The 26,856-nt window shown below is 43.1% G+C and overlaps 2 protein-coding genes across 3 annotated transcripts in view; one reads left to right on the forward strand and one right to left on the reverse strand.

Moving 5' to 3' along the window:
* LOC141907680 (diacylglycerol kinase beta-like) overlaps positions 1 to 11,755 on the reverse strand; it is a 60,324-nt gene extending 48,569 nt beyond the window's left edge. For both annotated transcript variants that reach the window (XM_074797405.1, XM_074797403.1), the window contains exons 1-2: positions 11,604 to 11,755; positions 3,742 to 3,917 (exon numbers count right to left, since the gene is read on the reverse strand). In XM_074797405.1, coding sequence (XP_074653506.1) covers positions 3,742 to 3,799 — 58 coding nt within the window. In that variant the 5' untranslated portion in view covers positions 3,800 to 3,917; positions 11,604 to 11,755. The remainder of the gene's footprint in view (positions 1 to 3,741; positions 3,918 to 11,603) is intronic.
* A 4,599-nt stretch (positions 11,756 to 16,354) lies between these two features.
* On the forward strand, positions 16,355 to 22,051 carry LOC141906820 (activin receptor type-2B-like). Its single transcript, XM_074796220.1, has 7 exons — positions 16,355 to 16,450; positions 17,330 to 17,450; positions 17,971 to 18,324; positions 18,803 to 19,515; positions 19,957 to 20,095; positions 20,517 to 20,647; positions 21,143 to 22,051. Exons 2-7 carry the CDS (start codon positions 17,381 to 17,383, stop codon positions 21,341 to 21,343), a joined length of 1,608 nt encoding a protein of 535 aa, XP_074652321.1. The 5' UTR covers positions 16,355 to 16,450; positions 17,330 to 17,380; the 3' UTR covers positions 21,344 to 22,051.
* Positions 22,052 to 26,856: the final 4,805 nt, after the last annotated feature.

Below are 26,856 nucleotides of genomic sequence, written 5' to 3' on the forward strand. Positions count from 1 at the left end.
CTCCCTCTCCCTCTCCCTCTCTGACCATCTCTCTCTCTCCCCCCACTTTCACTCTACCCCCACTTTCACTCTCCCTCACTCTCATTCCCTCTCTCCCCTCTAACTCTCTCTCCCTCACTATATCATCGCCCCTCTCTCTCTCCCTCTCCCTCCCTCCCTCCCTCCCTCTCTCTCTCCACCCGCTGTGTGTGTATGATACATGTACCGTATGGCGTGTTAGTGATATAAACATTTTATGTATGTAAATCACTTGTGGATTATTGCTTTGTTTGTCTCTGTGCGATTTGATTTATGCGTAACGACGAATAACAGTAAAAACTAGTCACATTACATCACATTACTCAAGTCATCTCTCTGTTTCCAGAGTCTAAGTCATCATTTGGATAAGTCGTCACATTACTGAAGGACCTGGTGTCTGTTTGGACCTGGTGTCTGTGTGGACCTGGTGTCTGTTTGGACCTGGTGTCTGTTTGGACCTGGTGTCTGTTTGGACCTGGTGTCTGTGTGGACCTGGTGTCTGTCTGGACCTGGTGTCTGTCTGGACCTGGTGTCTGTTTGGACCTGGTGTCTGTTTGGACCTGGTGTCTGTTTGGACTTGGTGTCTGTCTGGACCTGGTGTCTGTCTGGACCTGGTGTCTGTTTGGACTTGGTGTCTGTCTGGACCTGGTGTCTGTTTGGACCTGGTGTCTGTTTGGACCTGGTGTCTGTTTGGACCTGGTGTCTGTTTGGACCTGGTGTCTGTGTGGACCTGGTGTCTGTCTGGACCTGGTGTCTGTCTGGACCTGGTGTCTGTTTGGACCTGGTGTCTGTTTGGACCTGGTGTCTGTTTGGACTTGGTGTCTGTCTGGACCTGGTGTCTGTCTGGACCTGGTGTCTGTTTGGACTTGGTGTCTGTCTGGACCTGGTGTCTGTTTGGACCTGGTGTCTGTTTGGACCTGGTGTCTGTTTGGACCTGGTGTCTGTCTGGACCTGGTGTCTGTCTGGACCTGGTGTCTGTTTGGACCTGGTGTCTGTTTGGACCTGGTGTCTGTTTGGACTTGGTGTCTGTCTGGACCTGGTGTCTGTCTGGACCTGGTGTCTGTTTGGACTTGGTGTCTGTCTGGACCTGGTGTCTGTTTGGACCTGGTGTCTGTTTGGACCTGGTGTCTGTTTGGACCTGGTGTCTGTTTGGACCTGGTGTCTGTTTGGACCTGGTGTCTGTCTGGACCTGGTGTCTGTCTGGACCTGGTGTCTGTGTTGAAGAAGAGGAACGATGTGAAGGCACTTTCTAAGAAAAACTAAAACCTCTGAATACATCGATAGTAAAGTTCTGGTTAAACCGATACTAATTATCTTCGATACGTTGCAAAACTCTGAAGTCATGATCAGGTCCAAAATTCGTTCAGCGAAAGCCTTGTTTACACCATGAGCAGCAGCAGCAGCAGCAGCAGCAGCAGCAGCAGCAGCAGCAGCAGCAGCAGCAGCAGCAGCAGCAGCAGCAGCAGCAGCAGCAGCAGCAGCAGCAGCAGCAGCAGCAGCAGCAGCAGCAGCAGCAGCAGCAGCAGCAGCAGCAGCAGCAGCAGCAGCAGCAGCAGCAGCAGCAGCAGCAGCAGCAGCAGCAGCAGCAGCAGCAGCAGCAGCAGCAGCACCACCACCACCACCAGCAGCAGCAGCAGCAGCAGCACCACCAGCAGCAGCACCACCAGCAGCAGCACCACCAGCAGCAGCAGCAGCACCAGCAGCAGCAGCAGTGGCGGCAGCTACCAAACATACCACAACCACCGGTTATTTTTGCAAGCGCGTCCACCAGTTTCACCATCGTTCGTGAACTATACGGTGTACTTTCCACACGAGCAGCAGGAGCAGCAGCACCCAGCAGCTGCTGCTGCACTTATATCAGCCAGGTACTGTAGGGTACAAGCCAATGTGGATGGATACGACTAATAACATCACATATCCAAACAGGATTAGTGACGTCATCAAAGGTGTTTGGTATTGTAGTGAGATGGAGCCGAGGGACGTGGGTTCAGAACTGTGGAACTGGGTTCAGAACTGTGGAACTGGGTTCAGAACTGTGGAACTGGGTTCAGAACTGTGGAACTGGGTTCAGAACTGTAAAACTTGGTTCAGAACTGTGGAACTGGGTTCAGAACTGTGGAACTGGGTACAGAACTGTGGAACTGGGTTCAGAACTGTGGAACTGGGTTCAGAACTGTGGAACTGGGTTCAGAACTGTGGAACTGGGTTCAGAACTGTGGAACTGGGTACAAAACTGTGGAACTGGGTTCAGAACTGTGGAACTGGGTTCAGAACTGTGGAACTGGGTTCAGAACTGTGGAACTGGGTACAGAACTGTGGAACTGGGTTCAGAACTGTGGAACTGGGTTCAGAACTGTGGAACTGGGTTCAGAACTGTGGAACTGGGCTCAGAACTGTGGAACTGGGCTCAGAACTGTGGAACTGGGTTCAGAACTGTGGAACTGGGTTCAGAACTGTGGAACTGGGTTCAGAACTGTGGAACTGGGCTCTAAACTACGGAACTGTGGAACTGTGGAACTGAATGGATCCTAGTTGTTAATTTCATCAAAATTAAGTCAAACTTAATGCACATTACAGATAACCACATTTCAATCGTGGCTCAAGTAATCAAATCAGTTCTGTAAGAGTCGAGGGAAAAGATTCACATTTCAATCTGGCTGCCGCTATACTGCTGCTGCTGCTACTGCTGCAGGCAACACGGTCCCCTGTTAAAAACATTGATCACATTTCACCGATGATTTCATTACATTTTGAAATGGAAATCACAAATCGAAAAATATGAAATAAGATCAGAGCACCAAATATAGAGACACAGAAATAATATTGTGGAATCGCTGGAGACTTTCGCGAGAGAGGAGAGAGAGAGGGGAGAGATGGGAAGGGGAGAGAGGGAAGGAGAGAAAGGGAAGAGGAGATGGACAGAAAGAAGGGAGAGAAGAGAGAGGCGAGGGAGAGAGAGGGGAGTGAGGAGAGAGGGGAGAGAGGAGAAGGGAGAATGGCCGATCGAATGTCATTAGTAATGATTTTGTGTTGCATATAGCCGTTATAGTAACTGGTGGTATAGTTATTGATTATTCTATAGAATACCAGGTGAGCCCCACCCACATTGAGTATTCCACAATTCTAATCATAAAAACGAGTTTGATGTATTTTATCGACTCGCGCGCGCCAGTATCATTCTGAATTTGCAGCCTGTTTAGGGCGTGGCCTCTGTCGGGTTTGTGTTATCGGAGACTTTAACTAAGCTTTAATCCCAGGGGGGAAGTTTTTAGCGAAATGCGGGAAAAATTTAATCGTGAAATATTATCGAATTCTCAAGCGCCATTTTGTAAATTATAGTAAGTTTAAGTCATTGTTTAGCGAAGTCGCAATAATACTGGAGCCATCTCTATTTTTGAGTCTCAATTTGTATTTCTAATTCTATTTACTAAAGTGTAAGTCATAATTTGGATAAGTCGTCACATTACTGAAGTCATCTCTATTTTTGAGTCCCAATTTGTATTTCTAATTCAATTTACTAAAGTGTAAGTCATTATTTGGATATAAGTCATCGACACAATTATCCTAGCAACTGCAAAACACATGGGTCCAAAATTGACCGCATAACTCTTCAAAAGTCAATAAGAAGCCCATTGTTGCTTTGATAGACCCCTGCACCACGCACCCTTCCCCCTCCGGAAAAAAGAAGGTAAGGAGTAATAATATAGACAATAATGAACTCACACGACGTGTATTCCTGTAACTGATGGAATTCTATCGGAGTCAACCAATTGAAAGACATCACGAACAGATCCGTGGTGACTTGTATCTAATCGTCGGTTCTTACTGTTTGTTGCAATGCGTTGCTATGCGTTGTCCGCCGTATGTTTCTATGACGTCAGTTGTTGAACGAACTTCATCTAAAACGAGAAAGAATTTCATTTTTAAAATAAGATTTCGATACTTTGCATAAACGTGACTGGGTAACCCTAAAAGGTGGCCATCTCCCCGATGGAGGTGCTTAGAATCACTGGCATCTAGCGTCAAAAACCACCAGCAGGGGGGGCGCCCTTCGGTGTTAGATATCTTTGAAGAAATAAATCCGACAAGATTCCGACAAGATGAACGCCCAATAAAACAGGCTTTAACTACATGTATTTAACTATTGATGAAAAAGGGCAACCTCAGTGAGAAGCGATGGGACGACAGGAGTCAGGAACCCCGAGACCAACCCCGCTTAACCCGACCCAGATAGTTATCTGATCCTTCACGATGTTGAATGCTGGTGTACCGGCCCTACCTCCCCTCCCCTCTCCATCATCACTAGATCCACCGGAATCAACATCCATTTTCATCATCACCATCATCACCATCATCACATTCCAGTCCGTTCGAGTAATTTCCTATCAGGCGCAAATCCGAGGATTCAATTGGGGAAATGAAATTAATTATATTACACTGATACAAACCGTATATACCACAGACTCACTGCTAACTGCAGGATTAACATATTGATAATCTCTCAAACACGGCGGAAACTAGGAAATCATCAATAGCCTGGGTCCAGTTCCACAGTTCTGTGTTTGAAAATGAACTAACTTTAACTCAGAGTTAACTCACAACTGTGGAACTGAGCCCTGTATTCTGCCTCGAACCTTCCTCGTGTCACTTCAGATCGACAATCAATTTGATTTGAGCTTAAATTTGTCAATGATTTTTTACCAATTTCGTCAAAAAGCCCAACTCGAATTCCTCTTAAATCGATGATTTTTTCTGGCCCCAATGAATTCGAGTTGAGTGGATTCCACTGTATAAACATTTCAGTGATATTTGTTAACGATCGGTGACGTTATAAGCACGAGAATGATTTAAGCGGGTATTGTAAGCTACCAGTCACCACACCTGATTGGTCACTAGCCATAACACCTGACTAGTCACCACGCCTGACTGGTGGTCATCAGTCGCCACACCTGACTGGTCACAGTCACCACACTGACCAGACAATCTTACTAACTCAGTCAGCCACTACTGGTGTATGGTCTAGCGGTTAGCATGCTCGGCTGGCATGCTGGAGGTTGCAAGTTCGAGTCTTGCTAGGGTTAGGGTTACGGTCGAGCTAGAGTTTCGAGCAAACTAGGGTTAGGGTTACGGATCTATGTCTGTTATCGAGTTAGGGTTAAAGTGCTAGGTTATACTTTTTGCTGTTTTATATTAACTTTCACATGATGGCCGCCCCTAAACTTTATCCCCTCACCATCTCACTATCAGATATATCAGATATATCCCTCCCCGCATCAATATTACGCGTTAATCTTCTGACATCTCACTGATAATGTTTGACTATTGATATTATGTAATACCGTTGGTTTCAACCGCTGTATCAGTGATGGTTAAATATCAATCTGGATGCTGTGTCTAAATATCAATCTGGATCCTGGATCAGCTTCTCTTCTCTATTAGTCAACTCTCACAATCGTGATTAATTCTATTACAGAGGCCAGTGCACGCACGTCATCACTTTACGCGTGGCGCCGGTCCGACCTATAAACTACTGACGTCGATGATAATCGCTACGCAATAAACAGTGACGTCATGGGGTGTTGTGTCGCTTTGGATGTGAAAATATTCGAATTATTCAAATATGGCGTGTGTCAGACGCGCATGCGTGTAATTAGTTAGTTGTAATGACCAATAGACGTAGGGTTAGACCTTGGAGTAATCATTGAATTACTCCAAGGTTAGACTCAGTTCCGGTGAGTTTCGCCCCAGTAAGTAAGGGCACTGCGTGACCCCGGAAACAGGTGCGCGCTTAGGGAACACCTCACCGTGACGTCATTCATGCAAAATTCATGTATTTCGCGTTTGCTCATATGATAACACATATTAACGGTTATGTCTATTAAATTAACACGTTGCCGTGCCAACTACACACAACAATCTATCTATAGTTTTATAATGAATATGTTTCGTTTGTGTAACGTCAGGGTACGTCTTTGTTTGTCACCAGGACGCGCTGTAAGGATGCGACGGGGTATTAGTTCAGTGCGCTGTCACCAGGGCGCGCTGTAAGGATGCGACGGGTATCAGTTCTGCGCGCTGTCACCAGGGTGCGCTGTAAGGATGCGACAGGGTATTAGTCCAGCGAGCTGTCACCAGGGCGCGCTGTAAGCATATTTATCTTGCCTGATTGATCGACTTCAACCTGTTCTGGAGACTAAAATGTATTTACGATGCACTCGTCGTGTAGAGTCGTCAGAGTCGGCTGCCTTTCTTGAATAAATAGAAACATCGTTGCGTTTACCCCCTTTACACACAGCGCCTCATTCATACACAAACTCCTTCTCACAGCGAGCACCTGCGAGCACCTGTTGAAACAGGTCCCAAGATACGCTCATCACAAAACTGTTTCAAGAGAAGGAAGTGAATGAGGAAGTGAATGAGGAAATGGAGGAGGAAGTGAACAAACGAGAATAGGACGCGTTTCACGATAAAGTGCCCCAACCGATCACGTGTCAGTCACGTGGGCGGACCTAGAGGCCAATTTTGAAGGATTTGTCACATCCCAAACGATGTCCGCAAAGGTAGGCGCACTACCGCAATGATATTTCCTGCAGATTGTCTGAAGGGGTTGCAGGGTTCAGGCTGCTGGTCGATACCGGCCTATTCCCGGTGACGACAGGACCCGTGGCTCCCCCTGTGTGTGAGATCCAGAAATAGGATCCGGGTTTTTATCGAAGTGACGCAACCGGATGTAGAATTCATATTGAAAAGAATATATATATATATGTATAACACTAAGAGAATATACGCGCGCATGTGTAGTGAGATCAGTTAACGGCGAGCTGGTTTAACGTGACAAGTGCTCGCTCGATTCTGTAAGTAAATTACAGCGAGTTTATAGTATTGTAATAATACACAGTTCTATACAGGCCTACTACGCACATCTGTCGAAATGTAACAGATGTTTAAATATTGGGTCACGTGGTCTCCCCCTCTCTCCCCCACCATAACAATAATAACAATGTATGGCACAAGTTAACTTTGGACTTTTATATGCAGGTATCAGCCTGTAACCAGCAGCCCCTATCTGACAATCTGCAGCCTGTAACCAGCAGCTAATGTCTGGTGTTTCAGGTTGATTTTTAACATGCGAAGTGTGGACGATCAGTTTTTGAAAGTTTGCTGATAAAATGTCTAATGTCTGGCGTTTGCATATGTAGTTCAGTTTCAAGGTAGAGTTCTAAACACATGTGAAGTGTGGACGATCATTTTTGATCGTATAAAGATAGCTGATGAAATATCTAATATTTAGGGGGGGGTGCAGGGCGGGGGGTGCAGGGCGCAGGCTCTGTAGTGTACGGATATTTCATACTGATTTGCTCGGGTTTTACTGTAGTAGTTGTTGTTGCACGCAATAGTTTGAATCAGTCCGGAGTGAAGGATATACTGTGGCTCTACTGCAGCTAATAGTGGATATTCCCTCCTTAATCTAATTATCGTCTCACTAATAGTGAATATTCAGTATATACCAACCGTTAAATAATACACGGCCGCCAGATCTAGGGTGTCTGGTTCAGAGGGAAGGGATGCACCCCAAAAATAATTGAAAGAGTGTCCCGAATGAAAGCTTATCAAGAAACAGTAATTGATTTTTGAAAACACAGAGAACAAGCTATATATGAATTAAACTTTTAAAGGACATTTTTCATGTTCCCCAAACAATTTCAGAGCAACTTAACAACTTGACCTGCTCCCCGCACCATCCCCATGGATCTGCCCCCTTTCAACAGCATCGTCCCCCTGGACCTGCCCCAGTCCCCTCGGAATCTGCCCGTCATGCGCGGAATATCAATTTAAGATTCTGAACAAATTCCAGACGCTCGTTAAATATGTTGTTTTCCACGACGCGGTGTTTATAGGCGCGGGGATATTATCGCAATAAAAACATGTCCCGCCCAAGGCTAAAGAAAAATGACACCTTGTTTCTCCTAAACGATTGGTCATTTTATAAACCGCGATAAAATTTGTAATCAGCTCATTTCTGTAGCTTCCGGTCTGATATTGTTCGCTTGATCGTGATTTTTAGAAAAAGTAATCGTACAGGGCAGATAGATTAAGCTCAGCGGATATGAGGAACACGGTAACAATTTTGTTAGCCTTAGATTGACTGACGAACGAATAAAAACGTTTCCCGCTTGTTAATTAATATAAATAATTACCTTCACACGGATCCTATATCCCGTAATTAGTTCCAGTCAGTCAGTCAGTATATATATATATATATCATACGAATACTCCGGATATGGATATTGTTGATATGATATTTCATGTAAGAAGTTCAAGTGTACAAAGTCATATATATATATATATATCCTACTACTAATGTAGGCCTACACGCATAACAAGCGAGGAGAGAGAGAAGAGAGAGAGAGAAGAGAGAGAGGGAGAGAGAGGGAGAGAGGGAGAGAGGGGAGAGAGGGGAGAGGGAGAGAGGGGAGAGAGAGGGAGAGACGGAGAGGGGGAGAGAGAGGGAGAGAGAGAGAGAGAGAGAGAGAGAGAGAGAGAGAGAGAGAGAGAGAGAGAGAGAGAGAGAGAGAGAGAGAGAGAGAGAGAGAGAGAGAGAGAGAGAGAGGGGAGAGAGAGAGAGAGAGAGAGATATCTGAATCGTTGATAAAAAAACCCACATCAACATTTTATTTACTGTCCTAATTCTTTATGAATGAGTCAAATTCGCTTAATATACGAATGGGTGATTGTGACAACCTTACTGACCTATATCGTGTACAATGGGACGATCGATTTATCCAAATGATGACCTACACTTAGTAAATTGAATTAGAAATACAAATTGAGACTCAAAAATAGAGATGAATTCAGTAATGTGACGATTTATCCAAATTATGACTTACACTTAGTAAATTGAATTAGAAATACAAATTGAGACTAAAAAATAGAGATGACTTCAGTAATGTGACGATTTATCCAAATTATGACTTACACTTAGTAAATTGAATTAGAAATACAAATTGAGACTAAAAAATAGAGATGACTTCAGTAATGTGACGATTTATCCAAATTATGACTTACACTTAGTAAATTGAATTAGAAATACAAATTGAGACTAAAAAATAGAGATGACTTCAGTAATGTGACGACTTATCCAAATGATGACTTACACACTTTTAGTGAATTGAATTAGAAATACAAATTGAGACTAAAAAATAGAGATGACTTTAGTCATGTGACGACTTATCCAAATAACGACTCAGAGAATGAATTTGACAATCCACATGTGTTGTTTTTTTTATCATGTGAAGGTTCATTTTGTTTGTGTTTGTGTTTATCAGATTATTAATAGTGCTGCTGCTGCTGCTGCTGCTGCTGCTGCTGCTGCTGCTGCTGCTGCTGCTGCTGCTGCTGCTGCTGCTGCTGCTGCTGCTGCTGCTGCTGCTGCTGCTGCTGCTGCTGCTGCTGCTGCTGCTGCTGCTGCTGCTGCTGCTGCTGGTGTAGTGTTCTTGTCACCAAGCGCTTACAGCTGTAGCAGCTGAAGCAGCAGCAGCAACAGCAACAGCAGCAGCAGCAGCAGCAGCTGTAGCAGCAGCAGCAGCAGCAACAGCAGCAGCAGCAGCAGCAGCAGCAGCAACAGCAACAGCAGCAGCAGCAGCTGTAGCAGCAGCAGCAGCAGACTCAAGACGTACAACAAGACCATGTCTCTTCTCTCTCAGTGGAGTCGCGTTCACGCTTTAAAAACGTTCTAAATTCAGTCCGTTCCGAATCAGAAAATGATTTTTGAAATTTTGAACAAAAAAAAAAACGAAAAATGAAAAAAAATCCGAGTAAAAGTTCAAATCAACGATAGTTGATAATGAGATATCGATATAATATGAGATCTCATTGTCCCCTCCCCCGCAACACCTGTTCAACCATCGTCATCGTTCGTCCGTGTCGTAAATATCAATCTAAGATTATTTTTAATCAGATTACAATCAGAAGGGTGACATCTGCGTCGTGGCGCTGTGGTGAGGATTGATAATTCCTTTATCCGTTGACATGCCACCGCCTCTCGTATAGATATATAGATATAGATATATGTAAGGAGGCGCGGGGGCGGACGAGAGACTGGGTCATACTGGTCCGTTCTGCTGGTCAGAGCGACACCAGTTCCACAATCAACAGCGACCGTAATCAACCAGAGTTTTAACACTACTGTCATTATACAATGTCGCCACATTTCAGTTCCTGGTTTCACAAACGTGAGTTCAGATTTAACCTAATTTATTGAGAATGAACTAAGTAGATCATTCATAGATTTCTTGATCCTGAGTTCAGAGTTAACTCAAACACACAACTGTGGAACTGGATCCTGAGTTCAGGGTTAACTCTAACACACAACTGTGGAACTGGATCCTGAGTTCAGGGTTAACTCTAACTCACAACTGTGGAACTGGATCCTGAGTTCACAGTTAGCTCTAACTCACAACTGTGGAACTGGATCCTGAGTTCAGAGTTAACTCTAACTCACAACTGTGGAACTGGATCCTGAGTTCAGAGTTAACTCTAACTCACAACTGTGGAACTGGATCCTGAGTTCACAGTTAGCTCTAACTTACAACTGTGGAACTGGTTCCTGAGTCAGAGTTAACTGTAACTCACACCACTGTAGAACTGGATCCTGAGTTCAGAGTTAACTGTAACTCACAACTGTAGAACTGGATCCTGTGTTCACAGTTAGCTCTAACTCAAGACAACTGTGGAACTGGATCCTGAGTTCAGAGATAACTCTATCTCACAACTGTGGAACTGGATCCCGAGTTAACTCTAACTCACGACAGTGGAACTGGATCCCGAGTTAACTCCAACTCACAACTGTGGAACTGGATCCTGAGTTAATTCTAACTCACAACTGTGGAACTGTATCTTGAGTTCAAGGTTAATTCTAACTCACACAACTGTGGGTCTATACTAATTACCAACCTATATTCCACTGGTCGGGGGGGGGGGCTTGCTAGACAAACTTACACTGGATTGATAGACCCTGGTTCCTTGCACAGTTCAAATATATTTCAGTCTCATTGCAGATGAATAAAATTGGAGAAACATTTTGCTTCGAAATGTTCTTGAAAATCACCGACTGGGGATTTTTACCTACTTTGAATATTTTGGGATTTTTACCTACAGCCACTCGAACAGATGTAGGTTTTAATTGCTAAATTTGTTACAGGATTTTCAAATCGTTTAACCTATTATATTATCATGTTATTATTGGTTACTTCATGATTTCAATCAGGACAAAACTCAAACTTTCAATTTAACATTTTCCACGAAATTTGACAAACAGGTTAATTTCAGTAACCTATATAGCTCAGAGTTCCAGTTTGAGATTATATCTGAATTATATAACTCATCGAAAGTTCATTGAACTCTCTAAGTCAAGAGTCAAAACTAACCCGTCATTTCAGGTCATTTCGTCGGTTCATCGTGGTTCAATTTGGTCATCATTTTGCTAATAACGATCGACCCGACTAGGATAGGTTGTAATGCCATAATCATGATATAAACATCTAACATCAAATAGATATGATTATATTGTTTTGCCATCAACTTACTTGTTTTTTCCACACAATTAGAATCGCCGAATTCCCTTAATGTTTTACGAACATTCGCTAAAAATCCCAACACGGCGCAGTTCGAAATAGCTTAACGATTTAACTGCGGTCGAAACAGAACGGTTTAGATGAAAATATGACTTCCTGGTTGGTTAGGCCTCAAACTGCAGGTATTAACAAATTATAGAAAATTGCTCGTCAAAAATCCGCGAATATGATTTATGACTGACACACACGTGTACAGGACATACACTCGTGTAAAGTCTACAATTAGATAAAGCTTTGTTCGATCAGAATAATATCAGCGTTAAAAACCAAACGACGATTTATAGTATATACTACGCTGAATTAATTATTAATACCCGTTCAATTGTTATAATTACGTAACAGGCCGACGGTAGAACTCTGGGTGGCGACAACTTGATTGTAGACACGCACGTAGAATTCGGTTGATAATTTATAACCCATATATTGCATAATAATAGGTTGAACTATAAAGCGACAAAACGCCGTGCAATAAAAATGTATCTTACAAATACAGTAAATATAGAATAACTACATAAAACAGTATTGTTTATCAATGTTTACCGTAAATAGATCTATAAACGGATAACAAAGCGCGGCAATAAATACATCTATTTCACCCCCTTCAAAATACGATTGATTTATTTTTGATTGTAAACAAGGAACAATAATAGAATGCGATTTGTGTGAATAACAGGTTGTTGTATGTAGTTCACCTCAACCACGCGTAGTCGTATTGTTGTCCGTTTTGCACGGTTCAGTTTCACAAAAACGATTAACGCCTAAATCGATTTAAGATAAACTGAATTAATTAATTATTAAACCGATTTAAGAGTTAAACCTTTTTGTGAAACTGGACCCAGTGTGATAAAATATAATATGGCTAAAACCTAGTTCTTCTAATCGCTCGGGACATTTTGTAAACAGCAATTAAATTTAATAAGATAAAATCCCACTATTTACAGATTAAAAGAATTTAAAAACCAGAATTTATTTATTAAATCTAAAATATATAAAAGACACGACGTTTCGATCTGACCCTAGAGATCATCGTCAGGTGTGAGATTAAGATTAAAAACGGGGGTATATATACAGAGGAGGACAGGTTAATTGAGTAAATTGGTGAGTGAGTAAATAATTAGTGTTTGGCAAGGCATGAAGTAATATACAAGGGAATTATGCGATCTAGCAATTAAATTTGTAATCAGTTCGTTTTAATCAGTTGGGTCTGTTTTACGCTGTCTCTCATCTCGAATCTGGTCTCATCTGGTGTCGGCGTACACGGCTATCGTTAGGAGTCATAATTTCAAAAAAAGTAACGCGAAGGGTAGTAAGGCGGCCGGTCGACTTTTTAACTCAGCAAAAATGAGAAACCAGGAATCAGATTGTAGAATTGTTTCGAAGTTAACTGTCATTTGTCACCTGTCGACTGTCATCAGTTCGACAGCTGTCGGTAAAATTGAAAAATAACGAGGTTAATTAATGGAATGAGAGACAAAATCTCCATGAATATATTTGTAGCTTTGCACAAAATATCTACGTACATATGCAAAACGGCATCATTTAGTACGTGTATATATATGTACATGCTCATTCTGAACGGTTCCGTTAGTTTTCAGTAGTCCTGAAGATGACTATCAGGATTTAGTCGAAAAGTCGAATAAATTACTTTAGAACTCTGAACTCAGTAACATAACCTGCACACTCAAACCCGGTGACCGGGTAATAAGATTAAAAAACCCAATCTCACCATAGAGGTCATATCTAGGGTGAGATCGAAACTTCGTGTATTTTATATCTTAGATTTTTTGAATAAATAAATTCTCGATTTTGAAATTATTTTCATTTGTAATACGATAGTGGGTATTTATCCTATTATTTCAGACTCGTTTTTGTTTGTGTGTCTATTTTGGGATTTTGATTTCGTAATCTCATGATCGTGAGATATCGTTATAACGCGCGCGCTCGGATTCAAGGATTCCACAAGCATCACGTCACAAACCGCTCCGTACGTTTACGTTCTAGAGATTCAATTATCGCCTCGAGTATTAAACCGTGGACACTAAAAAACCTTACGTCACACATGTGCTGTGACGTCACATCGCATCGGCGTCATCTTCACAGTGCGGTTGAAACCGGTGGTCATTAAACCCGCAGCGGCCAGCAGCAGGCTGTAGCCAGCTGCCAGCAGCCAGCACCAGGCTGTAGCCCTAATCAACCTCAATCGAATTTCTTCCAGATTTTGATAGTCTACAGTTAACGCTGGGGATATCACTGATTACTGTAAGCTGGTGCCGTTACTGTATGGTTATGATATGTAAACAATTTCTCTCTACCTCGGCACCAGCAGCAGCAGCAGCAGCAGCAGCAGTACAACTCCGCTGCAGCCTAAGAGAGAGAGGATCATGATATATATATATATATGTGAGATCTATAAATGTGTATTTACACGGATACTTACGATTTTAAGAACAGTTTATATATCTGTGTAGTTGTTTACAGCAGCACTAGCACAGTCTCTCTCTCTCTCGCGGTAGCGGCCGCTTTTTGGTAAAATTCGTTCGTGTAAATACGTTTATATATATAAATAAATTAGAAGTCCAAGCGAATGTATAAATCCGAGTTGATATTAATGAATAGTTGCATGAGCAGCAACAACAACAAACGTCGTAGGTTAATAAATCTACACCGAGTAGTAATCACACTCCTCTCCAGTATTGTGTGTATGTGAACTGACTGTCGGCGGTATGTGAGTGTTATATCGAGTTGAGAATGTATGGTCCACACCCAACCCACACCAGGTCTCGTGTTGCCTCCTCACTGCGACGCAACGACTATCAACGACGACACGATACTATAAAACCATACACTGACACTCACACACATCGTCATATACTGTAAAATCATTATAGGTGATGATGCGATCGACGCACTGTTGCGGCTGCGGCGGCGGCTGCGACTGTTCCTGCGTACTGCGTTCTCTCTTTCCACCGCAGAGTGTGTGTGTATGCGCTGGATCGATTGAACACCACGCGCGCGCGCAGTCTCTCTCTGATGTCAGACAGTACCACCATGTGTGTACGTACAGCACTGTACGTCTGACTGTATGCTAATAGCTTGTGTGTGTGTGTGTGTGTGTGACGTCATCAACAACACCAGTACAACATCATCATCGTCAAGGTGAGGGCGTCAGTGCGCATGCGTGCACATCTGGCAAAAGCGCGAATGGTCGCAGCAGTTAGGTGACGAGAGAGAGGGCGGTCATTGCCCGGCCGGGATTGGGGATGAGTGAACGCATCGCCTGGTGAGGCACTGTCGACACCTTGCTCTCCGGAAAAAATCATGCGGCATTCAGGAAGTACAAGGAAGAAACGATCACTAGCTCTGATGATGAGCTGAATGAACCAGTTAGCGTACCGGTATTGTGCCGGTACGTAGGTACATAGGGAAGTGCTGATTTACTTTTCATCTCCTGCCCTAAAGTAACATCAAACATTATTCGTGGCCGGGTAGGCATACGAGGTGAAAGGTGTCCATTTTACTCACTCGATGGCCCAAGTGGATCTAGCAGTTCCAGTCAATGAACACTGCGTCGTGAATAACAATTGGGTATTTTGGCGAAGAGGCAGAAAACCCTAAATACAGCAGCAAAGCAGCGATAACGGTTTGCTGCATCATTCATCCATATACGAACTGAATTGGGGGGGGGGGGGGGTGGGGTATTGAGAAGGATTGGGGCAGCATTGATTAAATCATATTCAGTACACAGTGTTCTAGATCTAGGCAGTAATATGTTTAGTAGTCCTGTGCAACAGGTTTGTGTGTCATAAAATCGTTGAAAACTATTTTACTTTTGTGAATGTTGTTTCATAACAATCATTGAAATGTTTAAAAATATATCGCAATGTACGACTCGGGTTGGGGAGTGCAGCAGTTGTGTGGAATTTCTCAATACAAAACACATAAGTGTCCTAATAATATTACCGAGGAACTTCGTTACAGCGAACTTCAGGGAGCCATAAAATCAGTTCGTTATAACCGACAGTTCGTTATATCCAGTATGAAATTGATTATATTTTCCTATTTGGGATGATGAATCGTCGTAGACACGAGTTCGTTGTAATGAGGTTCCACTGTATTTGCATTATGCACATTATATACTCATGTAATGTTAAGATTGTTTTTTTATTTTATCCACAAGTTTGTATACTGTGGAAGCGTCGTCTATGTTGGCGCTGGATAGAAATAATATGTCGAAATTTAATTATCTTCGGTAGCTTGAAGAAACGACTTCGGTCGCGACAGACTTTATCTCAACGTAATAACTCTTGCTCCATCTAACGGAATATGCAGTTAGTCGTTCTCGGCACCAACCCGCCACCGCCTGGAAATAATTGTAATAAACCGTCAACTGCTGCCATCTACATTTCAACTGTGGCAAGTGGAATACAAAATAAAACGCCCTCCGCTACCGCCATCTACAGCTTGACTCTGGCAAGTGAAATACAGCGTAGCGCAAAACAAATTCAGGTCAAATATATTTAATTATGAAAAATGTACCTAAATGCCTCGAACATACACAAAAATAAACCCATAATCGAACAAAATATATTCGCTTATAATCGAGATGATTATGATTAATTATAATGTATAATTAGTGATTGTGATGATTTTTGTTTTACTGCTCGTCATCCGGGTATTTTAGTCTAATTGTCGGCCATGTTTTTATTGAGAATTACAATGAAAAAATCGGAATTAGTTCAGCATCGTCGGAACTGTAGGGATAGATTACTGGACTGTGAGGAGTCGATTTAAATGCTGATGTAAATATGAAGTTTTAACCCTAGAATTAGAGATTAACTGTGTATGACATTGAAGTAGAGAGAGGGGGGTGGGATAGGAGAGAGAGGGGGAACAGATCTGTTGTTGTTGTGAGAGTGTGTGTGGCGCCTCCCGATCTGCCCTGCTGCTCGGGGGTGGTAGGCTTAGGCCTACTCTTGAGTTTTCCGATTCGAACAAGATGAAAACGAACAGGTCACGATTTGTAAAGGTGCATCCCTCACCCTCACTCACTGCCTCGTCCAAGAGCTGTTTGTGTATAATAACATTGTTTTATCACAGATTGTGAAGGTCAGGTACTGTGTCTGTGAGTGATGATGAAGAACTGCTGCTGCTGCTGCTGTCCTCGTCACAGTTTGCTGTCACAGTGACAGTTTATATATCTGTAGTTAAATGTTTCACACTGTCTGATGCTGTCTATTAAAATGATTAAAGGTCCCACTGTCTGTTTGCTGTCCGATGCTGTCTAACTCTAGATGGTTATTTAATGATTGTACTGTATTTTTGATTGCAGGTTGTTTTGAAGGAGGTTACGCTGTCTGTCTGTCTGTTTGCTGTCTGATGCTGTCTATTAAAATGATTAAAGGTCCCACTGTCTGTTTGCTGTCCGATGCTGTCTAACTCTAGATGGTTATTTAATGATTGTACTATTTTTGATTGCAGGTTGTTTTGAAGGAGATTACGCTGTCTGTCTGTTTGCTGTCCGATGCTGTCTAACTCTAGATGGTTATTTAATGATTGTACTGTATTTTTGATTGCAGGTTGTTTTGAAGGAGGTTACGCTGTCTGTCTGTCTGTTTGCTGTCCGATGCTGTCTAACTCTAGATGGTTATTTAATGATTGTGCTGTATTTTTGATTGCAGGTTGTTTTGAAGGAGGTTACGCTATCTGTCTGTTTGCTGTCCGATGCTGTCATGATGACTCGATGTACACATTTCAGAATGATTGCGACACTGACAGTGTTAGCAATAATGACATGTTCAGGTCAGTTATTGATATATCTCTGTTCAACACGTATTCCACTGTTTCCACCCGTTTCCACAATTACCGTGGAACTGTATCCTGAACTGTGGAACTGGGTTCAGAACTGTGCAACTGGGTTCAGATCTGTGCAACTGGGACTGGGTTCAGAACTTCAGAACTGTGGAAATGGATGCAGAACAGTGGAACTGGGTCCAGAACTGTGAATCTTGGTCCAGTGGATGCAGAACTGTGGAACTGGGTTCAGAACTGTGGAACTGGGTCCAGAACTGTGGAACTGGGTCCAGAACTGTGGAACTGGATCCAGAACCTGAACTGGATCCAGAACTGTGGAACTGGATCCAGAACTGTGGAACTGGATCCAGAACTGTGAATCTTGATCGAGTGGTTGCAGAACTATGGAACTGGTTCTACAGCTGTGGAACTTGGTCTGGAACTGATGAACTTGGTCCAGTATTGTTAAGATAGATTCATTGTACCTATTTATGAATAAGTTCTAATTGTATGTGATATTTTGTTGTAGAAATGTTTGTGGTCGGTGTATCCGGTATTGATTGTATTACATACAGTCAGGACTTGTGTCAGAAACAGGGTAATTGTACGCCGACTCGTGAGAGGTGCACCGAGGGCGAGGACGCGTGCTTCTCGTCTTGGACATTCGAAAACACTAATAACTCTAACAATACTCGCGGTGAACTCGTAATGAAACTACAAGGATGTTGGTTGTGGACCGAGGCGTGCGATCCACACGGGAAGTGTATTAATCAACCGGCTAATAGTCATACCCTGTTATATCTGTGTTGTTGTAAAGCTGACGTTTGTAATAGACGCGAGAATATCACATTTATAGAATATCCGAAACCTAATACAACTACCGGTAAGTAGATACCCCTAACCCTCCATCACCCCATTTCTAGAGTCGTGAATACTCGAGGAAATACTCGAGTGAATGCTCTTTGATATATTTTACCAAAACCCAAGTGTAAAATTCAGAGAATTCGGATAAGCGAGGTTGACGCCACTGACCGGGAAAGCCTCAAACTTCATGGGAATCACCAACATCTGACTATAAAGTCAAAGGCAACTCAGAGAATTTGACCAAAAAAACTCCCGAGAATTCAGATGATCTTGCGTTCCTTAATCAGTAAATGATTCATTGAAAAATTTTAAACAGAAATTTCTTTGAATCTCTCGGGGGGATTTTGTGTTTTGGAAAAATCAGGTATTTATAAATTGACGGAAAGTGGCGCCACCTTTTGCCTTCCCGTCTCCCGGTCATTTCGCTCGATTCACCCAAAACATACGGTACCGCTTAAACTGAAAATAATTGTGTATTGTTGCCTCGTGTTGTCTAGGTTACGAAGGTCCTATGATCTATCACTACACGCAGCAGAATCTACAGCCGGTTATATATATATTTATTGGACTGGTTGCCGTGTGTATCTTCGTAACCGTCGGATACTGGATGTATCGTAAATCACGCGATAGTTACCTTCAAGCGATACCGATCAGCGATCCGACTCCGCTAGCGCCATCTACGCCGTTATTAGGACTACGCCCGATACAGCTGATCGAAGTGAAAGCCCGCGGGCGTTTCGGGGCCGTATGGAAGGCTCAGTGCGCGGGCGACGTCGTTGCCGTGAAGATATTCCCGTTATCCGATAAACAATCATGGATGAACGAACGAGATATCTTCAACTTACCGGGAATGAAACACGATAACCTACTGAGATTCATCGCGTCTGAACGGCGCGGAGAGAATCTTAACACTGATTTCTGGTTGATATCCGAGTTCCACGACAACGGGTCGCTATACGACTATCTGAAGGGTAATCTGTTGTCGTGGTGTGAATTGTTGCGTTTAGCCGAATCGATGGCTCGCGGATTGTCGTATTTACACGAGGATATACCGGCGTCGAGAATCAGCGAACACAAACCCGCTATCGCTCATCGCGATTTTAAAAGTAAAAACGTATTGATAAAAAGTGATTTAACGGCCTGCCTGGCGGACTTTGGACTGGCGATGCCGTTTGATCCGTGCAAGAATCCGGGCGACGCCCACGGGCAGGTGAGTTCTTCACAGTATTTTTTTCGCATAACTAACCTTGGGCTCAGTTGCGCAGATATTAATGATTTAAGTCTAAAAGTGATCTTGGATCTAACTTGGTCTTAGACTGGTCTTAAAATTAAATGTGAACGACGACAGTGCAACCTGAAGTTATAGACCAGAGTGGCGCCAATGACTCTGGGAAACCTGGAAAACTCTGGGAATAATGCTATTTACTGTGTGTTTCTTTATCAATATGTGATTCACTAAAAATGAATGAATTCTAACATTTTAAATCTAGAAATTACTCAGATTCACTCAGGAATTTTGTGTAATCACAACGAAAATCAGGAAATTTTGAAATAGGCAGAAATTGAAGCCTGAAATTCGACCCTGCCTTAGTTTAAGAAGTAGCAAATATCAGTTTTAAGTTGAGATAGTTATTGATATTTTATTGTTTAGGTCGGTACGAGGAGATACATGGCTCCTGAAGTTTTAGAAGGAGCGATCAGTTTTAATCGAGATGCATTTTTACGTATCGATATGTACGCGTGTGGTTTAGTTTTATGGGAAATGGTCAACAGATGTAAAGCAGTCGACGGTAAGAAAGAATTTCAAACACTTTCTATAGCGACAGGGATGAAAATCTTCCAACCATAGATGGATAACCGACTTTCTCTTATTTTCTTCATTCCTGAGATCGGTGTAGATCACCTCAATCGCGCGCGTCGTATCGGAGCACTCCGTAGTTGGGAGTGCTCCTTAAGACGGTTTTGGCAGTTGTTAGCACAATTTTGGAGTCAGAGAAACCAATATGGCGTCTCATTCGAAAAGCGGCTCTAATTCAGAATATTTTCTGGCTTTTTCAATATCGGTGGTTTTCATCCGTGTCGCAACTAAAGTATAAATAATGATAGTTTCTATAGCGACAATAGTTGTGGTATTGTGATAGTATCTATAGCGACGATAGTTGCGGTATTGTTATAGTATCTATAGCGACGATAGTTGTGGTATTGTTACAGGTCCGGTACCGGATTACGTGCAGCCGTTTGAAGAGGATGTCGGTTTACACCCAACTCTCGAGGATATGCAGGATCACGTCGTTACGAAGAAAGGTCGACCCGTTATTAAAGAGACGTGGATAAAACATGAGGTGCGTAGAATGATGATGTCATAGGGTGAATAACGCGTGAGATGGGGGATGTTATAACGATGATGTCATAGGGTGAATAACGCGTGAGATGGGGGATGTTATATCGATGATGTCATAGGGTGAATAACGCGTGAGATGGGGGATGTTATATCGATGATGTCATAGGGTGATTAACGCGTGAGATGGGGGATGTTATATCGATGATGTCATAGGGTGAATAACGCGTGAGATGGGGGATGTTATATCGATGATGTCATAGGGTGATTAACGCGTGAGATGGGGGATGTTATATCGATGATGTCATAGGGTGATTAACGCGTGAGATGGGGGATGTTATATCGATGATGTCATAGGGTGAATAACGCGTGAGATGGGGGATGTTATATCGATGATGTCATAGGGTGATTAACGCGTGAGATGGGGGATGTTATATCGATGATGTCATAGGGTGATTAACGCGAGAGATGTTATAACGATGATGATTGTATATTGTAGGGTTTAAAGTTGATATGTGATACGATGGAGGAATGCTGGGATCACGACTCTGAGGCGAGATTATCGGCAGGATGCGTCGAAGAGAGAATATCGCAACTATCTAAAACAACAACAAACACCTCAAACAACTCTCCGATATCAGCGGCGACGGTTCTATTAGAACCCGATAAACATCTATCAAACATAGATACTAACGTATAAACGGTACGGTCTCGACGACTAGGAGACGTTTAACTCTATCGGTCACCGTGACGATCTACTGGTCACCGTGACGATCTACCGGTCACCGTGACGATCTACTGGTCACCGTGACGATCTACTCTACCGTCGCTGGACACTGCGCGGTTACCACGGATACCGATTCTCGTGGGACGTGATGCAGTTACCATGGATACTGGTCATTACGTTGCCGTAGATACCATTATTTCGCAGATGCCAGTTGTCATGTGGTCGCCGTAGTTACCGATTACTGCGTTACCGCGGATACGTGTATATCGTTACCGATTGAGTGTATTGTTGTATTGTAGAGGTATTCATTGTTGTTATATTGATCCTGATCGGGCAGCTGTTTGTATAACGTGGTATAGATGGCGCTGTATGAGATAGAGCAGTGCCGTGGCACGTGGCGTTGATCGAGATGATGATGAGTGTTATAATTGGTGCTAATGTAATTTGTCAGGGGGTAGGGAAGAGGGGGTAGGGAGGAGTTGGTAGGGAGCAGGGCCTGCTCTTGTCTTAGTAAGGATTATATTGAATTGTTTGTTTTTCCCCGACCGACCGACCGCAGACGGAATGTTTTCGAGGGGTTTTAATGATTCTCCCGTACTCTCCCGGCCCCCGGGTATTCAGTTAATTATAGCGAAGAAATCCTGAGAATATTCATATCCATGACAACATGAAAATCATTGTTTAAAATAGTTGACTATTATAATTATTATTATTATAATTATTATTATTATTATGATGAATGAATTGAATTAGTGTGATGAATAATGATGTTAATTGATGTGACTTGTGAAAGTTGAAGGAGGCTGTCAGAAAAATGAGCACCGAAATTCATCCTATTTCTCCCGTGCTCATTCTGTGTATATAATGTTTGAATCCCCCTCCCTCCCCTCTCCCCTCCTCTCCCCCTACAACCCCCTGAAATGTTTGTAACATAATGTTGTATATAATGATTATTGACTGTGATATGATTGAATGAATGTTAATTGTATAAAATAGCGTAAATAACCATTTTCCCCTCTCCCCTCTCCCCTGCTAATCCCCCCCCCCAATCAGGGTATAGATTACTAGAACAAGCTGTACATACTTTACAGATGCTTGGGTTTTGAGTAGATTGGTATCAAAGGGGGCTCGGTTTACATAAGTGGGCTGGGTTAAAATAGCAAAGTGGGTGGGGTTTTGGTATCAACTTTGGTGGGGTTTTGGTATCAACGTTGGTGGGGTTTTGGTATCAATGTGGGTGGGGTTTTGGTATCAATGTGGGTGGGGTTTTGGTATCAACGTGGCCGGCAAACAGATTCCCGAAATTCCCCCCTCCCCCCACCTCCCCCTCTCCCTGTAACAACCATGACTATTATGAATTGACTGTGATTGTAGATATTACTTAATTATGCGTGTGACAGTGAGTTTTTCCTCGCTTGCCAGTACCCTGCGCGTGCCAGCGTCTGTTTCAGGGAATTTAATCTTCTAGTGAAAATAACAAATAATCAGGTTGTTTTATTATCAATGAGATTGAAAAATCTCTCTAAATGTTATCGATATTTCGTCCAGGAAAAAATAGTTCATTTTGATAGCGATTTCTCGAGATGTTTCATTCAGCCTTTTCTTGTGTCCGATCTCGAGGTTTTACAGATATATCAATATCGTTTTAAACTCTCGCGGTTTTAGAGATATCTCAGTATTGTTTTAAACTCTCGCGGTTTTAGAGATATCTCGATATCGTTTTAAACTCTTGCAGTTTTAGAGATATCTCGATATCGTTTAAAAAGTCGACACGTAAGAGGTGTTTCAATATTGTTTTAAACTATCAGTTTGAGGGAAATCTCGATATTGTTTTAAAATCTCTCGCAGTTCTAGAGATATCTCGATATCGTTTTAAACTCTCGCAGTTTTAGAGATATCTCGATATTGTTTTAAATTCTCGCAGTTTTAGAGATATCTCGATATCGTTTAAAACTCGACACGTAAGAGGTGTTTCAATATTGTTTTAAACTATCAGTTTGAGGGAAATCTCGATATTGTTTTAAAATCTCTCGCAGTTCTAGAGATATCTCGATATCGTTTTAAACTCTCGCAGTTTTAGAGATATCTCGATATTGTTTCAAACTATCGAGGAGGTTTTGAAAATAATGACGGTAATGTTTGATTCAGAGTTGTAAATATTGTAAATAATTAAACAGTATTTGAATCAGGTGTAAATATATACAGTAATTATAAACCATACTAATAATCATTGAATAAATAAATGGGCATTGATTTTATTAACCCTCTGAACCTTCATGTTACCCCCTCCCCCTCTCCTCCCCCTCTCCTGCTCCCCCTCCCTCCTAAAATCTCATCTCGTGTTAATATTGAAGTATACTCAATATGTCATTTAAACCTTGGAGTAATCAGACTGATTACTCCAAGTTTAAACCTAGTCTGATATTGACTGAAATTGTTTATTGATCGGCCACTATTCAGACTATCTTCATCTTACCCCCAACTCTCATCTTACCCCAACTCCTCTCGTCTTACCCCAACTCCTCTCATCTTACCCCAACTCCCCTCATCTTAGCCCCAACTCCCCTCATCTCACCCTATCTTACCTTCACACCTAGAAATAATTGTCTGTAGATATTTGTATAAAAGTAAAGGCGTGTATTGATTGTGAACCTACTGAACCTACTCCCAGTCAACCTAGATATAATATATTTTATAATATTCAACTAACTGCGGCGAGTAAGTTAATTAAACAGCGCCGCCTGTTGGTATAAATTTGAGATTTCTCTGTGTGGATCTTCCAGTTATAAACCTTACGGAATTCTACTGACAACAATTACCGGTAGTACGAGATTTAAAACTCGTCAGATGAAGAGGCAGCAGAAACTCGTGACACAGCATAACCGGTGTTTATATATATCTATCCCTCACATGCCGCAGGCAACTCTGCTTATAAATTAACACTGAAAACTATTATTAGTTACTCCATTTTTTTAACGTTTCGAATATCGTAGTAATATGTGTTGTTCAAGCTCGTGGGCCTAACACCCACGCACTCGCAGGACTGTTCACGCCCGTGGGCCTGGAACCCTCGGGACTGTTCGAGTCCATGGGCCCGGCACTCGCGAGACTGTTCACGCCCGTGGGCCCGCAACCCTCGGGACTGTTCGAGTCCATGGGCCCGGCACTCACGAGACTGTTCACGCCCGTGGGCCCGCAACCCTCGGGACTGTTCGAGTCCATGGGCCCGGCACTCGCGGGACTTTTCATTCCCGTGGGCCGGAACCCGCTGGACTGTTCGAGTCCATGGGCCTGGCACTCGCGAGACTGTTCACGCCCGTGGGCCCAGAACCTGCTGGACTGTTCGAGTCCGTGGGCTCGGCACTCGTGGGACTGTTCAAGCCCGTGGGCCCGGAACCCGCGGGACTGTTCACGCCCGTGGGCCCGGAACCCGCAGGACTGTTCACGCCCGTGGGCCCGGAACCCGCGGGACTGTTCACGCCCGTGGGCCCGGAACCCGCGGGACTGTTCACACCCGTGGGCCCGGAACCCGCGGGACTGTTCACGCCCGTGGGCCCGGAACCCGCGGGACTGTTCACGCCCGTGGGCCCGGAACCTATCTTCTCTCCCCAAAACTCACATCGAGCAGTTGATGATAAGCTCTGTGTAATCCGAGTTTCAGTGATTTGAACTCATGAGTCAAATCTTAAAAACGTGTCTCAGGAAAATCACTGATTTATTTTACAGACGTTTCAATTTTCACTTTCTCTTTCTTAAAAACTGCTGACTTTTTCGAGTTAGTTACTGAGTGTTTTATATAAACATACACAGTAATCATTATCGTCAACCGTGGAATATCCCCTAAATAAATAAATAAACACAATCAAAACTGAATTAATTCTAACTCTAAACCGATCGACGAACTGTGGAACTGGATCCTGTTCAATGGGATGATTTTAGTTTAGTTAGGGATCATTCATTTATTACGTACGCATTAGGGGAGGGGGGAGGGGTCAGTGCAATTGCGTACTGTAATGCTTTATATATGAGAAAATGGCCGATTTTGCGTACAGAGGGGGAGGGGGGTTAAAAAATTCAAATTTTATGCCCACGTAATAAATGAATGATCCCTTAATAATGTGTCAGTTGTAAATATATGAATATATATATCAGTCAGTCAATATAAAACTCAGTGACTATTCTATAAATAGATACAGTACAAACCTGTCAAACTGTAGGATTGGAGGGAGGCGGAGGGGGTGAAGGAGGGAGGGGAGGGGGTGAAGGAGGGAGGGGGAGGGGGTGAAGGAGGGAGGGGGAGGGGAGCAGAGTCTACAGTTTTATGTGTGCGTTTGAAATGTAAATAGAAAAACAGTGAATTTTTATTGGTTGTGATTTTTTTTTTGCCGACATCAATTAGATAATAGTAATAAACTATCAGTTAGAAGGGGAAAGTTTGACTCAGGGGGATGAGTCCTCATATGGCAGGCAGTCCTCGGACACCAGTGAGTTGACTCACGGAGTCCTCTGACACCAGTGAGGTGACTCAATGAGTCCTCAGATACCAGTTAGTTGACTTAGAGTCCTCAGATGGTAGGGAGGTGACTCAAGGAGTCCTCTGATACCAGTGAGTTGACTCAAGGAGTCCTCGGACACCATTTAGTTTACTAAGAGTCCTCAGATGGTAGGGAAATGACTCAAGGAGTCCTTAGATGGCAGAGTTGACTCAAGGAGTCCTCAGATACCAGTTAGTTAAACTAAGAGTCCTCAGATGGTAGGGAGGTGACTCAAGGAGTCCTCCGAAACCAGTAAGTTGACTCAAGGAGTCCTCGCACACCAGTTAGTTGACTCACGGAGTCCTCTGACACCAGTGAGGTGACTCAATGAGTCCTCAGATACCAGTTAGTTGACTAAGAGTCCTCAGATGGTAGGGAGGTGACTCAAGGAGTCCTCTGATACCAGTGAGTTGACTCAAGGAGTCCTCAGACACCAGTTAGTTGACTCACGGAGTCCTCTGACACCAGTGAGGTGACTCAATGAGTCCTCAGATACCAGTTAGTTGACTAAGAGTCCTCAGATGGTAGGGAGGTGACTCAAGGAGTCCTCTGATACCAGTGAGTTGACTCAAGGAGTCCTCGGACACCAGTTAGTTGACTCACGGAGTCCTCTGACACCAGTGAGGTGACTCAATGAGTCCTCAGATACCAGTTAGTTGACTAAGAGTCCTCAGCTGGTAGGGAGGTGACTCAAGGAGTCCTCTGATACCAGTGAGTTGACTCGAGGAGTCCTCGGACACCATTTAGTTGACTAAGAGTCCTCAGATGGTAGGGAAATGACTGAAGGAGTCCTTAGATGACAGAGTTGACTCAAGGAGTCCTCATATGACAGTTTACTCGAGGAGTCCTCAGATGCCAGTGAGTTGACTCGAGGAGTCCTCAAACGGCAGAAATGGAGTTCCAGTATGATAAATAAAGAAGGTTCTTGGTTCAGATAATTTTTAAATAGTT

The sequence above is a fragment of the Tubulanus polymorphus genome, chromosome 6, assembly GCF_964204645.1.
Source record: "Tubulanus polymorphus chromosome 6, tnTubPoly1.2, whole genome shotgun sequence".
NCBI classification, from domain to species: domain Eukaryota; kingdom Metazoa; phylum Nemertea; class Palaeonemertea; order Tubulaniformes; family Tubulanidae; genus Tubulanus; species Tubulanus polymorphus.